The sequence below is a fragment of the Aulostomus chinensis genome, chromosome 14 (genome assembly GCF_037954235.1).
Source record: "Aulostomus chinensis isolate RoL2024-O1b breed Wild chromosome 14, RoL_Achi_v1.0, whole genome shotgun sequence".
NCBI classification, from domain to species: domain Eukaryota; kingdom Metazoa; phylum Chordata; class Actinopteri; order Syngnathiformes; family Aulostomidae; genus Aulostomus; species Aulostomus chinensis.
In genome coordinates this window covers 18,668,230-18,683,097 of record NC_141333.1, presented here as the reverse complement: position 1 = coordinate 18,683,097, position 14,868 = coordinate 18,668,230, and the positions used below count along the sequence as shown (strand labels likewise).

At 41.1% G+C, this 14,868-nt stretch overlaps 1 protein-coding gene across 1 annotated transcript; it reads left to right on the top strand.

The window, feature by feature from the left end:
* Positions 1–542: 542 nt before the first annotated feature.
* On the top strand, positions 543–14,801 carry erich3 (glutamate-rich 3). Its single transcript, XM_086223724.1, has 14 exons — positions 543–680; positions 1,686–1,779; positions 2,670–2,795; positions 2,893–2,964; positions 3,157–3,282; positions 5,174–5,332; positions 5,889–6,089; positions 6,569–6,749; positions 6,847–7,033; positions 7,488–7,720; positions 7,793–7,933; positions 8,089–8,451; positions 10,031–10,159; positions 10,247–14,801. Exons 1-14 carry the CDS (start codon positions 661–663, stop codon positions 13,315–13,317), a joined length of 5,103 nt encoding a protein of 1,700 aa, XP_086079850.1. The 5' UTR covers positions 543–660; the 3' UTR covers positions 13,318–14,801.
* Positions 14,802–14,868: the final 67 nt, after the last annotated feature.

The window sequence follows — 14,868 nt, the reverse complement described above, 5'->3', positions numbered from 1 at the left end:
TCAGCAACCAGTACTGAAGGTGAAAGTGTTTGGAAAATATACAGTCCAACCTTTGACTCTTGTGTGATGAGAACTTTACACTTGATCACACAGATGTCATCATCTACATAAATGTGACAGTTACTGTACCTCCACAGATTAAAGAAGAGATCAAAGCAGTGATTCGTCTTAAGAACTGATTTTGTTGATTATATTAACTTTACTACGGTTACATTTTGTATCCAGATTCTTTACTTTTAATGTTTACAGACTGTGGTGTTTCTGAATAAGTGCGTCATGAGAGGATTTGAGGATCTAAATTCCAAGTGTGTGTACGTGCATTTTGTGTGTGTGTGTGTGTGTGTGCGTGCGTGCGCATGTGTGTGTGTGCGTGCGTGCGCATGTGTGTTTATCCTGGATGTTAGTGGGACTCTGTGTAAGGGGAAACCAGTCTCGTTGGCAGCATTGTCACGTGATCTCCCATGGCAACCGGCGAGTGTCATCAGTTCCACTCGGGCAGAAGTGCAGCTTCAGTGTGGATCAGCTGAACATTTCCTGCTCTACAACAACTCTGCAGGTTCCTTTGTCTTTACAGTGGCCTTGCCATCTCCCAGCGAGGACTAAGCTGCGTCCATGGCCTTGACTGTCTGAAATATTTTAGGGGATTTTCAGCTGGAAATCATGAGTCACTTCAACCCAGGGTATGTGCACTTGGATGGTCGATATAAATGAATGGAGGGAACTGAGACTTCATAAATGTATTATTTTTGTTATATAGAGAATATGTATAAAGGTCAGAGTTTATTCAGCAAGGTTCTCTTTAGTATGTGCTCTCTACAGATTAATACTAATATTTTGGCAGTAAAATACCTTGAAATATAGTGGCCGTTATAAATGCATTCATCTCAGAAGTTACTGCATGCTGCTATTTTGTTTCATCATTAATGGAAAATGAGAAAAAGTACGAGTGCACTACTGTCAAAGTACTCAAACAAGTAAAAGTAAAAATGTAAAATCAGCAAATGTTGGTAGAATATCAAAAAGAAAAATTAAATGGCCCTTTCAACTGAAAGAACTTTTTTCAAAAATATAGTATGATACATTTCTTCCAACAATTATACATGTTACATGATCAGGGAAGTTCTAAAGAAAAATCTGTTTGTGTTATATGTTTAAATCCTAAAAGTAACAGCTGACTCTGAAATGCAGAAATAGAAAATAATTTAATGAAGTTAGTTTATTCAGTTTTATCCCACCTCTCAATAAAATCCCCCCAAATGTATTTGTTAATATTAATACCCTCAAGAGCAAAAGCAAAGGTGTTCAAAATCCACTCTAGTGTCCCACCTTGACATCACTAATTCCAGAGTTGGAGATATCCCAGGCTTTAGGGACAACGGTCCAAACCTGAGGAGCTCCAGAGCCCAGTGAGACGGGAGCACAAAGGAGAGGCAGACAGGGTTAAGTGTGCCGTCCCCTCTGATGCCTGCGTGTAATCAGACACCTGTAACACAACCTAGAGTTGTAAGATCCTGTTGTCTCCAGCACAAATGCTGGATGACATCAAATCTGCTTCGGGGGGGGAAAAAAATCCTTTTAAAGAAACTAAGACCTGAGATATGCACAGTATTCAAGGTTCAGATCCTGATATCTTCTATAGTAGTTGTTCATGAGTTTGTGATTTTTAAAAAAAGGGTTTTCTGTAGTCTCATTTCAGCCTACAACAGCCTGACAGACAAACATCTGGCTGGTTACTTCAGCAACACTCGGATCAGGAGACACCTTCAGAGAGCAGGACTGGTACGTCTTCATGAGGACAAAAAACAAAGTTTATTTTTCTATTACAGCGGTGTTAAGGATTTGAGAAATTTAAGGAAAATAGAATTGAATGATTTTTTTCAACATTTTACCTTTTTAATTATTTTTTCTGTACGTTTTTTGTTATTGTTGTTGTTCTTAATGTAGGATGTTCATTGGCTTTGGTTGTTCTGATTCTGAAATCATGCGCAGGACCATATTGGTGCGGTGAAAGTTTCATAGACCTGACAGCTTATTATTATTATTGTGAATTGTTTTTTTCATTAATTTTTAAATCCTCTTTTTGGCAACCATTTTTTTAGAACATGTATTCACTTCACAGGATATTTTGATAGTGGGTACAACCAGTAAATTACCTGCGTGCAATGAAATTAATCATCAAATAGGTTGTATAGAAGACAATCAAAATATTCCAAACAACAATTTCTTGTCTGCATGTTAAAACCTGATTTATCTCATATCTCTGAGCAACAGATCTCCAAGTTTCCAAAAACAAGTAAAAACACATCACTCTAACACTCCAACATGTTCCTTTCTTCGTACTTACATGGGTATGTAATTTATTTTTAGTTGATCCCACTATGGGCTTTCTGCTGCCTTAAATACTCGATAAAACCCCAAATATGTATATATTTGCTGCAGGAAAAGACTATAAATTTGCATATTTCTTTTTTCTGAGCAACATTTGCAAAAATCAAAACAAAGAAAGAAAGTGTTTGGGAAGCCATTTGAGTAGCCATTTTTATTTTAAGAAAATGTAAGTATTTATATGTTTTTTTGTGTTATTTAGCAACACAAGTATTTCCAGTCTTATTTTTAAATTATTTATTGATTGAAAACACAAAGCAGAAATTCTCATATGTTGCTAATAGATTACCAGGAGTGGACGTATCGTCCCTGACAAGGAGTACAGACTCAAGCTAATCCAACGAGCCCACCAGAGACATGTGCGGGAGTGTCTGGCCCAGGCCATTTTCCACAAGGTCCTGGAGATGGAGGTGGGAGGAACACGCTGCCCCAGAGATTGAACACTTAATCTGTGCTTCTCCTCACATGATAAATGATGGTGGTGTGTTCTATGCCCCTCCTGTATAGCGTCTCCATCAAATAGAGATTAAAAGGAAGCTGGAGGAGTTTGCGAGGAGGGAACGAGTGCACAAGATCAAGGTGCATCATTTGCATTTAAATACTGCTTTGCTCAATGTTTTTTCAAGTGATGAATCTTGAATGAAAGAAACCAAAGAGTGCCGATGACGTCAGAGTTCATTTGCAGCTTAATCTGGAGTATGTCATCAAAGATTTGTGTTTCCTAACATTTTACTGCAGATATACCTTAAATACTCTCTACATGTTGTGAAGGTGGGGCTCTCCAGGAGATATGAAGAGGACATTCATATTCTGTCACCACGCCCACCCACAGGTGCCAGGGCTATCAGAAAACAGCACTGTGGGCCTGAAGGGGATCATTCGGAGTCCACCGATTCAGTGAGTCCAGATCTTTCTGCACAATGATTCAGCTCTGAGCTTCATGACCCCTCGTGAGGTTACTCAGGAGCAACACTGACCACCATCCAGATTCATGGCCAATAAGTTCCAGATATACCATAACAGTCCATCCATTTATCCATCCTTCCATTTTCTACCGCTTATCCTGTTAAGGATCACCGGGGGGCTGGAGCCTATCCCAGCAGCCTCCGGGCGAGAGGCAGGGTTCACCCTGGACAGGTCACCAGTCCATCACAGGACCAACACATAGAGACAGACAACCATTCACACTCACAGTCACACCTACAGTCAATTTAGAGTATCAATCAGCCTCGTCCCCTCTTGATGTCTTTGGACTGTGGGAGGAAGCTGGAGTACCAGAGAGAACCCACACAGGAACAGGGAGAACATGGAGACTCACACAGAAAGATCCCGTGCCTGAGCCGGGACTCAAACCCAACTCTTGCTGTGAGGCAACAGTGATGCCCCCTACCATAACAGTAACCCTGGTACAAGGATTCTCAGAAGCCAATCAGCGTAAACTCCATCTATTGATTTTTTTTTTTTAAAGTATTGTCCTCATCAGTCTAATCGCCTTTGACTTGACTTTTGTAGCTGATGAAGATAGCGCGTGATGCTGAAAGGTAGTGTAAAACAAATAAATTGAAGGATATCACCATGAAAATCTACAACTGACAATTATATAAGACAATTACTCTTATCGTTAAGTGTCTGCAAATATATGTTTAAAAGTTGAATCAAGGACTTATCCATTTTTAAATATGCATGGAAAACACTGTTTAGGAATAAAATGTAGCTATAAATCCAGTTCTTACTCACAAGATGAGAAAAAATCCTTTTGAGTGGATGGTTGTTTGTATATCTTTACACAGTAATAAGCTAGGTGGTTCATAAAACTAACATAGTGTTTATCATTATATACCCTTTAGTTTTTTGCAAATTTTGTAGGAATTATTAAGTCGCATTTATATTTCATTCACGGTAAAACATCTAAAAATACTTCATCCTTGCTACACTCTTTTGGCCCGGACTTGGCGTCTCCACGGGTTGCCTGGCAACTGCTTCCCTCTGGACAAAGCCAGATTAACTGTGCAGTTGCTTGTTTTCAGTCTGCATGCTAAGCAAACCTAACTAGTTTCTAGCTCTGGTATATTTATTCACTCTAGTGGCAAATAAACATATTTCTCCTAAACAACAAACTATTCCTTTAACTATCACCCGCATTTGATCTATAAATTTAATTTTTTTTATGTTGTTTTCATGCTGAAATGATAAACTGACGTATACAGTTAAATGGGGGGGGGGGGGAACAAAGTCATCATGGACAACTAAAAATGACAGCCTTGGACAGTAAAAATGCACTTCACCCACCTAAATAAGTGTCTGAAGTCAAAATACTCATCAGGTGATAAATGTTACACACTCGTATAGTCGCCATGTTTACACGGAAGGTTGAAGAACCTCAGCTGCTGTTTGCTCTTTGAGAAGGTAAAGGTGTGAAGAAGTGGGATAAACTGAGTGTTATCTTTGAAGTATGTATTTTTAAAATCATAATTTTAGACAAAAAATAAGAGCCGATCTGCATGGTTATCCTGGAAAAGTCAAGCCGACACTTAGAAATCACAGAAGGTGCAGTTTACTCCTCTCCTGAGGTCTTTAATCAGTTGGTGTTTCAGTCATGAACAGTGCTCATTTTCCTGTTATGGAACCATTTGAATGAATTAAGAACTGACCATATAGGGTGTGTGTGTGTGTGTGTGTGTGTCTGTGTGTGTGTGTGTGTGTGTGTGTGTGTGTGTGTGTGTGCGTGCGTGCGTGTGTGTTTGTGCGTGTGCGTGCGTGTGTGTTTGTGCGTGTGTGTGTGCTGCAGCCGGGCTCATCTCGGCCCAACACCGCTCCGGGAAAGATGCAGAGGCCAGTGCGTTTGAAGCCACTCCACAGTAACAACACCGCAGCTTCACTCAGACGCAGCTCCCCGTACAGACTCCACACGTCATCAAATGAGAACGAGCAGCCCTTCACCTGCACTGTGAGACACACACATTTACACACATGAAATGACCTCTTTATCCATGTGTCTCACTGCCCTATGAGAGATAATCTAGCACCTGGGTTATACATGAACATGAACAAAATCATTTCTACTTTATAGATTCATTTAGGAATTAAGGCTACTTGAAGATTTGGAAAACAAATAAAAAAATAATCATTTGAAACCAGGATTATAACGTTTATCTTAAAGTCAAATGTATTAATCCGACTTTTTTTAAATACTGTGTTCACATTTGGCCATAAACCTCTTCTGGATACACAAATGTTTTTAGAAGCATAAGTTAAAGGGAAATATGCAACAGAGAGACGCTCATATGATTATTTTGTATTAAAAACACAGTGGACAGCACAGGCAGGAACTCTGTACCACTACTGTTTATACAAGCACATAAACAAGCATTGTCATTGCCCTGCTGCCACAAACCACACTCACACACTCACACACACACACACACACTCACACACACACACACACTCACACACAAACACATTGAGGTCTTTTCACAGCGTCCCATCTTTAAATTCCCTCCCAGCTGGAGAAAGAGTCCCGGAGACGTTTGACCACAATGGACGCCCCCCGTGGCATCTCGCCCTACTGTCTCCCAGTCATCAACAACTTTGTAATGCCAGTGCCTCCAGCCACAAAGAGGAAGGAGAGGGGGTTGAAGTCCACACCCAGCAGCACTCTTAGAGGCCGCAGACTGCGCCCTGCCACTACCTCTGACATCAATGAGGTCTTTCTTTCTTGTTATTCAAACATTTCACTGGCTGTAACACACATAATGTGTCGATGATTTGGGGAAACAACATTTAATTTCCAGGAAGTACAGTAGGACTATTTTTTGCCAAAATGCAAATTCAATGTCACATATAGTGATCAGAGTCTTTGTCTTTCACTATTCATTTAATGCAATCTATTTGTAAGTCAGCTATTTATTAACACTGATAAATTTGTCAGTTGATCATCAATAAACTGTCGTAAATACTGTCCAAACCCCATAAAAATGGGAGAAAACAAGCAGTTTCAAATTTCTCAGTACATAGCCAATCATACTGAAGTGAATCAGCAAAAAAGTATCACATCAACTGCCAAACATTAAATATCATGAATGCGGAGATTCAGGTCATGCAGCTCCAGATGTAGCTGGCACGTCTGGAAGCAGGAAAATAGACATTTCTTTCAACAACCGTTTCTTTCCTGTTTCCCATCCAGGAGCTGCCCACCCTAAGGAGTTCTGTGTACCAGAGCAGAGTGTGTGTCAACATGGTGTACTTTGGGAAAACAGTGCATCTTTCCCATGACCTGGTTGACATGATGGATGAGGTCAAAGTGTTTCAGCAGCACTGTGGTGGAGAAAACCTGTGTGTGTACAAGGGCAAGCTTCGTGAGGGAGGTCAGTGTATGTAATCTGGTGTGTCTGGAGGAAAAAAACTGAGGTGCATCTTTTGACAAACTGCTCTTAAAAACCTATCCATCAATCTATACGGCAGAGATGTTCCAGTTCATCTCAAGGCGACACCGAGGTTTCCCTTTCAGCTTGACCTTCTTCCTGAATGGGCTGCAGGTGGAGCGGCTGAGCTCTTGCTGCGAGTTCAAACACAGGAAGGGTTCCAGACTGGGAGGCCGACATGGACACTTTGGCTTCACTGGCATAGAGCGAGCCTCCCCCTGCTACAAGTAAAGACACCCCAGATATAAACCACTGAATGTACATGATGGAGTGAATAAAAGAGTTTGATAGGAATCGTTTTGGTAATAATGGTTATTACTTTTTTGTGAGGGACATTGACACCGCTTTTATATCTGACTACTTTCTATTAAACTGCAAAGAGCTAGTTTAGCTTAGCACAAAGACTGAAAATGCAGAAACAGCTAGCCTAGCTTTGGCCAAAGACAATAGCTACTTGGAGTAGCTTTAAAGCTTGGTAATTAATGTATTATCACTCATTACAACTCTTTAATTTATGTGACTTAAAAAAAGGAGTAACAATGATATTCTGCTCCCAAATAAGAAATTGTGTGGCACATAAGTCCCTACAAACCCGCAGTTGGGGGGGGACTAAAAAAAAAAAACTCAAATTTTCCTCTTTAATTCTTGCTGTACTTACTGATCACAATTTGTTTTCTCCAGGTGCATCATAGCAATGGGACTGGACAAAAAGCCTACACCTCCACCTAAAAGGGTCAAAGAAAATAGAGGAATAGGGGAGAGTGTCTTAACCCCGAAGGATGCTACTGAGATGGAGACAGAGAGGACGGGGGAGGGAACTTCACCTGTCTCCGAGTGTGAGAGCAGAAGGATGAAGGACACAGAGGTGCCAGTCAAAGACCCGACAGCACCTGAGGATAACAAACTCCGAGATGGTATAAAAATGAACGCAGGCTTTGCAGAATCTGTTCCATATGCGGTGTTGTTCCACTGTGTTTCTTCCTCAGTGGATTATGAAGAGGACTTTGAAGCAGATGACGAGGGTGCTGCAGAGGAGGCAGAGCCGATGAAAACTGCATCTCCTTCTGGTGAAGCTGAAGTGGCAGCAGGGAGCCAGGCCTCTGACACTGAAGACAATGACAAAGATGGTGGGTGACACTCCTTGAACACATCTTTCATGTACAGCATAAGAGGAAATTGAATTTTTAAAGGTAGCAGGATGTCTTCCGATAATACAGCAAGGCAAGAACTGGAAGAATGTGGAAGGATTCAAAATTGTAAATTCTGCATCTGTCTTTCACAGATGATGTAAAGTCTAATTCAGGATCCACCTCTGCAGCCAGTGACAGGAATGAGAGTGATACTGAGGCCACCAAAGATTCCAGAGAGGAAGATGAGACAGAAAAAGCCACAGAGGTCCATCAAGAGGAAACCGCTGCTCCGCCAGATGAACCAAATCTAGACGAAACTGCTGCCACTGAGGTAGAGCCTGCTGTCACCGGCGACTCTGATCTACAGGACAGCGCTGCAGCCAGCGCTGAGCTGGAGGTCTCAGATACCAGCGTGCCCACAGGGAATGAGAACAAACAGACTGACCACATTTCAGCACATGAAGAGGATGAGAAGACACATCGGAGTACAGAGGAGGAGGAGGAGCGGAAGAGGGGTGAGTTTACACCTCTGGAGCTTCTGCCTCAGTGAGAAAATGATCAGTCCATATTATATGGAGGTTTTTCCACTATTACCATCAAGTCAGTTTGTTGTTGAAATCTGAGTCTGACCAGCTCTGACAACAAATGGATCATTTACAATATTTCCCCGTTTCTGATATTCCAATAGTGGAAAAATGACTTTGTTTTTAATGTGTGTGTGTGTGTGTGTGTGTGCATGTGTGTGTGTGTGTGTGTGTGTGTGTGTGTGTGTGTAAATATCTTCTTTTTTTGATGTCAAAGATTTTTTTTTTGTTTGGATTTTAATAAGAAACTTTCAAATCATACAAACGGCAACAATGTTTTTATGTCTTGGTACTGTAAACTTTTCTGTTTTTATGAAGTTGACTTGTATTAAAGCTGTTTCGTGTAGTTTGGGGGAATTTTAAAAAAAGTTATTTTAATTTTTTCCATTTACTTTTCTTTCTCTTCTTTTGGTAATGTTATTCTTACTGGGGATGCCATTTATAGTCCAGGATTCACAAAACAATCATGAATCATAGATTAGTTCATGTGCGAATACTTAATTGATACAAAGAACATCAAATACCAGACCCATTTAGACCACAATCTCTTCAGTTTTTCTGATTGCGTTTTTGTGTCATGTACATTTCTTAACCAGACTAGCGCTAGCTGCTGACTCAAGCTGTAGCTGCTGAGGGCTTTCTCTGCTCCATGGAGTAATGTTCTAATCAGATATTTCTCTCAACATCAACTCAACGTTCAGTGCTGTTGTGCCCAGAACATCAAATGAAATAGGAATTTGAAATACAGTTTTCAGATACTTATGAACTTCATAGAAGTAAGATGGGAGGTTTTTAACGAGTCCCAAAACGATAATGATTGGCAGCACTTGAACAACACAGCATCACAAATCTGGTCCAACCCTTTGATGCCTGGGTAATGAAGAACCGCTTGATGGTTTTTTTCACCCGAAATCCCTCCAGCTTTGCAAAAGAAAAAAGAAAAAGAAAACAGGCTATTCTAATAATTTCCCTGAAATTAAAGATTTCAGAAGTTTTGCAAAGAAGGACATATGATTTTGTCACATGTAGTATGTAGAATGTGCCAGTGGCCATTTTTATGTTAGTCAGTTTTTGCAATTCTTTCATCAGTATTTCTACATTCAAAGATTTCTTCTGGCACATAACATTTTAAGTGCCAAAGAATGAATGAATAAGTAAATGATTCGTTTATTTAGGTAACATGCATACGGAGTAAAGATTATTTCACACTAAATTTATCCAATTCTTTATTTTGTTTTGTTTTTTTTACTTCATACTTCATAAACCATAGCATAGGTTTATATTTTGTGTGCATGTTCATTTTTATTTTGCATGTTGTGTTTCCCATGTATGTTTCCACCTTCCAAGATTAAAGGCGTTATGTTTGTGGATCTGTGCTTGTTTTACTTGGTATTTTCCTTTCCAAATGCATCACAACAACATGTCACTGTAATTGGCTCATACAGCATGGCGCTGGGTTTCAGGCTATGTCAGTTTATTTTATTGCATGTGCCATTTCTCTGTTTTCAAGCCAAATCTGTACAGGAGAGGCTGGTAGAAGCCATATTGAAAAAGTCCCACTGCAGCTCTGACCCAGAACTGAGTGACACCAGTACTGAGGAGGAAGAGGAGTCCACACGCCATAAACAAACCCTGAAAGGTATCACATCATTAACATGACCATACTATTCTCAGCTTGCTGCACAATATAGAGAAATAATCCAAAACAATTTTTCATTTTTGTCAGCAGACGTACACAAAGCAGAACCAAAAGGTGAAGAAAATGTTACTGGTGAAGCTCAAAGTGTGCAGGAGCATGATGATGCAGCAGAGCCGAAAGAGCACAAGGAGGAAATTGAAGAGCCACAAAAGAGCTGTGAGAGCCCCCGTGAGGACACAGTGAAAAAGGAGGCTGAGCATGTGGAAAAGGCATCAACAGAGGAAAAGCAGGATAAATCGGAGGACACAGGTGTAGCACCACCTCCTGTATCTGAAGACGAACTGCCAGAGGATGACAAGACCTCAGAGCCTCAAGAGGATGCTGCTGCTGCTGCTGATGATGATGATGATGCAGAGAAAGATGAAGAAAGTAATGAGAAAAACACAGTGGAGGCTGTGCAAGAAGAAAGAAGGGGAGAAGAGGATGAGTCATCAGTATCAGTGAATGAGGCAGCAAAGACAGGTAATGCAGAGGCCACATCAGCCAGCGAGACAATAAAGATGAAAGCAGAGCAGTCAGAGGAGCAAAAGGCCCTCAGCTGTGAAGAGGCACCTGTAACTGGGAGACCCCAAGATGGTGGCGAGGACATCACTGCAGGATCTGAAGTCCCAGCTGAGAATTCAAGTAGCTCATCGGACAGGAGCAGAAATACCACCGTTCATGCTGAAAAGACAGGAGACACAAAGGAGGACAGTCAAGATACTAAAGAGGAGGAGGCAGAGGAAACATCAGCATCAGCAGAGGCCAGTCAGGATGACAAGCAAGAGTGCGATGTGGAAGAGGTAAAAACTGAAACATGTGAGGAAATAGAGGTAGAGAAAGAGAAATGTGAAGAAAAAGAAAGCAAAGAGGAAGAACAAACAAATCCAGGTGAGCTAGCAGGTGACAGCAGTGAGGTGAGAGATAAAACAGAAGAAGACGGGAAGGATAAAAGTCAGACAGAGGACAAGTTAGAAAATGAGGAGGGCATTATAGAGGAGACTAAAACAAACTTAAATGCTGAAGTAAAGTCAAACAAAGATGCTGCTGAAGATGCTGAAGAGCAGGAACTAGGAGATAAAGAGAAAGACAAGGATCAAAATAATGTGAAAAGTGAACATGTTGAGATTGAAGATGACGTGGAAAAATCAGAAGAAAAATTAGGTGAAAGTATCAAGAGTGAAGGAATAAATGACAGAGATGCAGGTGACAAAATGAATGATGAAGCAGAGGAGACAAAGAAAGATGAGAATGACAATGAAACTGAGGAAAATGAGGATGAGAAGAGTGTAGAAAAGGAAAATGTCAGAACTGCTGATATGGATGAGGGGGAAACAGAGAAAATATTAGACGGGAGTATGAAAATGTCTGATGAAGATATTGTAAAGTCAGAGGATGTTAGTGCGAGAGAAGCAGCAGATGCAGGAAACGATACAACTGAAGAGAACAAAATGATAAATGTTGCAGTAAAAAGTGAAAAAGAAAGTGAGAATGGTGAAAGAGGAGAAGTGGATGCTGAGAGTGGGGAGATATCCACCAGAGAAGGGGGTCAAACCAACGAGGATGAGCCGGTAAATCCAACTGACAAAGAGGGTAAAACATCAGAGCAGATCAAAGAAGAGGGAAAAACAGAGCCAGAAAATGGGGAAAATGTTTCTGTAAAGAAAGAGAGTGCAGAGTCAGAGGATATTGCTGAAAAACAGGAAGATGACAAGGCTGAACAGGCTCCTGCTGCTCATAAGGCTGGAGGTGAGGAAGAGGATGCCACTCAAAGGGACTTCCAGTCAGTGCAGTCGGCTACAGAGATAAAAGAGGAATCTAAGTCAGATGATCGAAACAGAAGCAGAAGGAACAGCGCGACCGAGGAAACAAATGATGAAGATACCCCTCTTGAAGCTGAGGTTCAAAAACCATCAGCAACAGCTACAGATTTAGATGATACAGCTCACAAACCAGACAAAGAAGAGCGGAACCAGCACACTGGTGAAAATGCTGCTGGTGCCGGCATCTCCGTAGGTGAGGTAGAAAATGGAGCAGGGGCAGAGGAGGTGAGCAAGGCCTCGGAAGAAGGAGCCAGTGTGCTGCTCAAACCTCAACCACAGCCAGCACAGCTAACAAGCAATGATGCTGATGATAGCAGAGAAGAGGTTCCACCAACTCCAGAAGAATTAGCAGAAGAAAACAGCACCGATCTAGTCACAAACTGGGTGACCGTGCATCAAACATCCAAGTACTTTGAGACATTTGTAGAACCTTTAGAAGACTTGAGGGATTCAGCTGCAGATGTTCCAGGATCCAAAAAAGAGGAATCCCAATCTGGAGAACTGAGATCAGCAACTCCAGTGAGGAATGAAAATGAGCACACACCAAATGATGCAAATGGGAACATAAGCAGAGTGGAATCTGTTAAGTCAGACCCTGATGAGCCCAGTGAGAATGACCCTGGTGAAGACACTCTGCAGGTAGAGAAGGATGAGGTGGAACACTTAGAACCAAATACAAAGAATGAATCAAACAATTCAGAGAGTGAGCTTCCGAAGAAAGATGTGGGGTTAGAAGAGAGTAAAGAAAGCAGTGGTTCTTTTGGAGAAGTCCAGGTTCAGGATAGAACAATACAGATTAATGAAAATGATGCTTTCAAAACTGAAGTGGAGAGTATTTCAGGTAGTAATCATTCAGGAGCTGCTCGGAAAGATGAGACAATCACAGAGGAGAGAACAATAGAGAACGGGCCAGACTTAGATAAGAAACAACCAGTCAGCGCAGATGTGAAACATGAAGAGCTTCACTCAGACAGTCCAGAAGGGCTCTCGAAGCTGGCTCAAGTAGATGAACAGACATCTGCAGGAGAAAAGATGGTAAAAACACAAGAGGAACATACAGAAATTACAGATTTCATAACATCCACATCAGAAGTTGGAAGTCACGAGGAGCCCCAGAACGGGAGGGTCATGGGGGACAGACGAGGTGTGCATCTGATCCAGGATGTCCCACACACTCCCAGTAAAGACAACCTGAGCACCTTCTCAGTGGATGAAACACTGTTTGGTCCAAGCAGAGATGGGGACTTGGGTCTAAGACTTGGACTTGAGTCGCATCTAAACCGCTCACACATGTGATTTGAGACTCGACTTGCACTCATCCTCAAAAGAACTGAGACTTGATGCGGACTTGTTAACACTCGTTATGTGGCATGTTAAGACTGCAATTGTCTGAGCTGAAACTCATTCTCTCATGTCATGCGTACCTTTATTATACTGCAGCAACCAAGCAATGGCGAGCAGCAGCAACAGACCTGCGCCAGTTGTCAGAATTTAGTGCTGTAAGAAACTTAAAAGAACTGCAAAAGAAAAAGGCTTCAACATGGAACACATTGAACTTTGTCTGGCACCAGAGAATGCATTCTAATAGCTTGCTCACTAGTTAATGTGAAAGTTATTGTTGAGGTGAGCAAACATGAACTCACATCAGCTAGATATTAGCTTGCAACTAGCATTGTGGGATGTTAACTTGATTAGCTTGGTGTTGGCAGAATAATTATCTTCTGTCCAGTGCTGGCATTGCCACAGTGACTAAAATCCCATTAAGGGCACACGGCAACTTTATGGAAATCGTTTGGGCTAATTGTTTCATCACTTTAAGCGCCAGGCTAGCAGATAAATACCCTTTCCTCCTGGCCTGCCCAACCTATAGCATTCATTGCAGCTAAGCTAAATAGCTGTTAGCTGTTGGGTGGGAGACTGGAGCTCTGTAATACACACTGCAGTGCATGAGAGTAGGGTATATATCTGTGTGTCTGCTTCAAAAATAATGGACATGAGTTTTTCCCAAAGTTTTAGCAGAGAACGACAAAATAGAAAGTATTGGCCTAACTACTAAATATGGAAAAAGAGGGGAAAGAGACAAAAACTTCGAGAAAAAAAAAAAGATGCGAGCATGTCTTGGTCGCCGCTGCAATGAGAAACTTGAGCAGCGTTGCTTGGCTTTAGTTTTACATCCTTAAATAATTTCAAAAGTTATTCGAAGCTTATGCAGGCTTCATCCTTCAGTCACCATAAAAAAGCTGCATAACTAGTTTTGACTGCTGTAGAGAATGTTTACAATAAACCACCTCTTCCTACTGTTGGCAACAAAGTTAAGAGGTAGAAGTAGAGCTGCTTCTACTTATTACCTGCAAGTAGATACTCGTGATTAAATAATTGATAACTGCATGACTCCTACAGTTTTGTATGCCCTGGTGAACCCACACACAGTTCAGATCAGTTATCTGTCATTGTAGCATCTGTGCTATGACAAGTTTAGTCACAGTTTTGACTTTTTATTTTTTTTATTTTAAAGTATTTAGACAATCAGAAATGCATTGAAACTTCCAAAACAAATTAGGCTAAATCAGAGTACCTGTAATTTGCTAGGTGGACCATAGTGAAATGTAAGGTCTAGGCACTGACGTGTCATTACTGCTGCTAACACTACCTCTTTTTGAGATAAAATATATTTAAAATTTATTTGTATTGCCTTTTCATGGTCGGTGTGGGTTTGTATTTATTGACGCTTGTGTGGATGGCCATTCAAAATGATTAAAAACAAAACCAATGACACGAGAGTGGCTTTGTCCTTTTTTGTGAGGAAGACATGAACAACGAAAATAAAGATGACAAATTTTTAAAGTT

What these genes read in the sequence shown, in the direction of transcription:
- erich3 (XM_086223724.1), top strand. Translation starts at nt 661, where the DNA reads ATGAGTCACTTCAACCCAGG. An exon ending in AGCAGCCCTTCACCTGCACT is followed by an intron (nt 5,333 to 5,888) that starts GTGAGACACACA and finishes ATTCCCTCCCAG; the next exon opens with CTGGAGAAAGAGTCCCGGAG. An exon ending in GGGCAAGCTTCGTGAGGGAG is followed by an intron (nt 6,750 to 6,846) that starts GTCAGTGTATGT and finishes TCTATACGGCAG; the next exon opens with AGATGTTCCAGTTCATCTCA.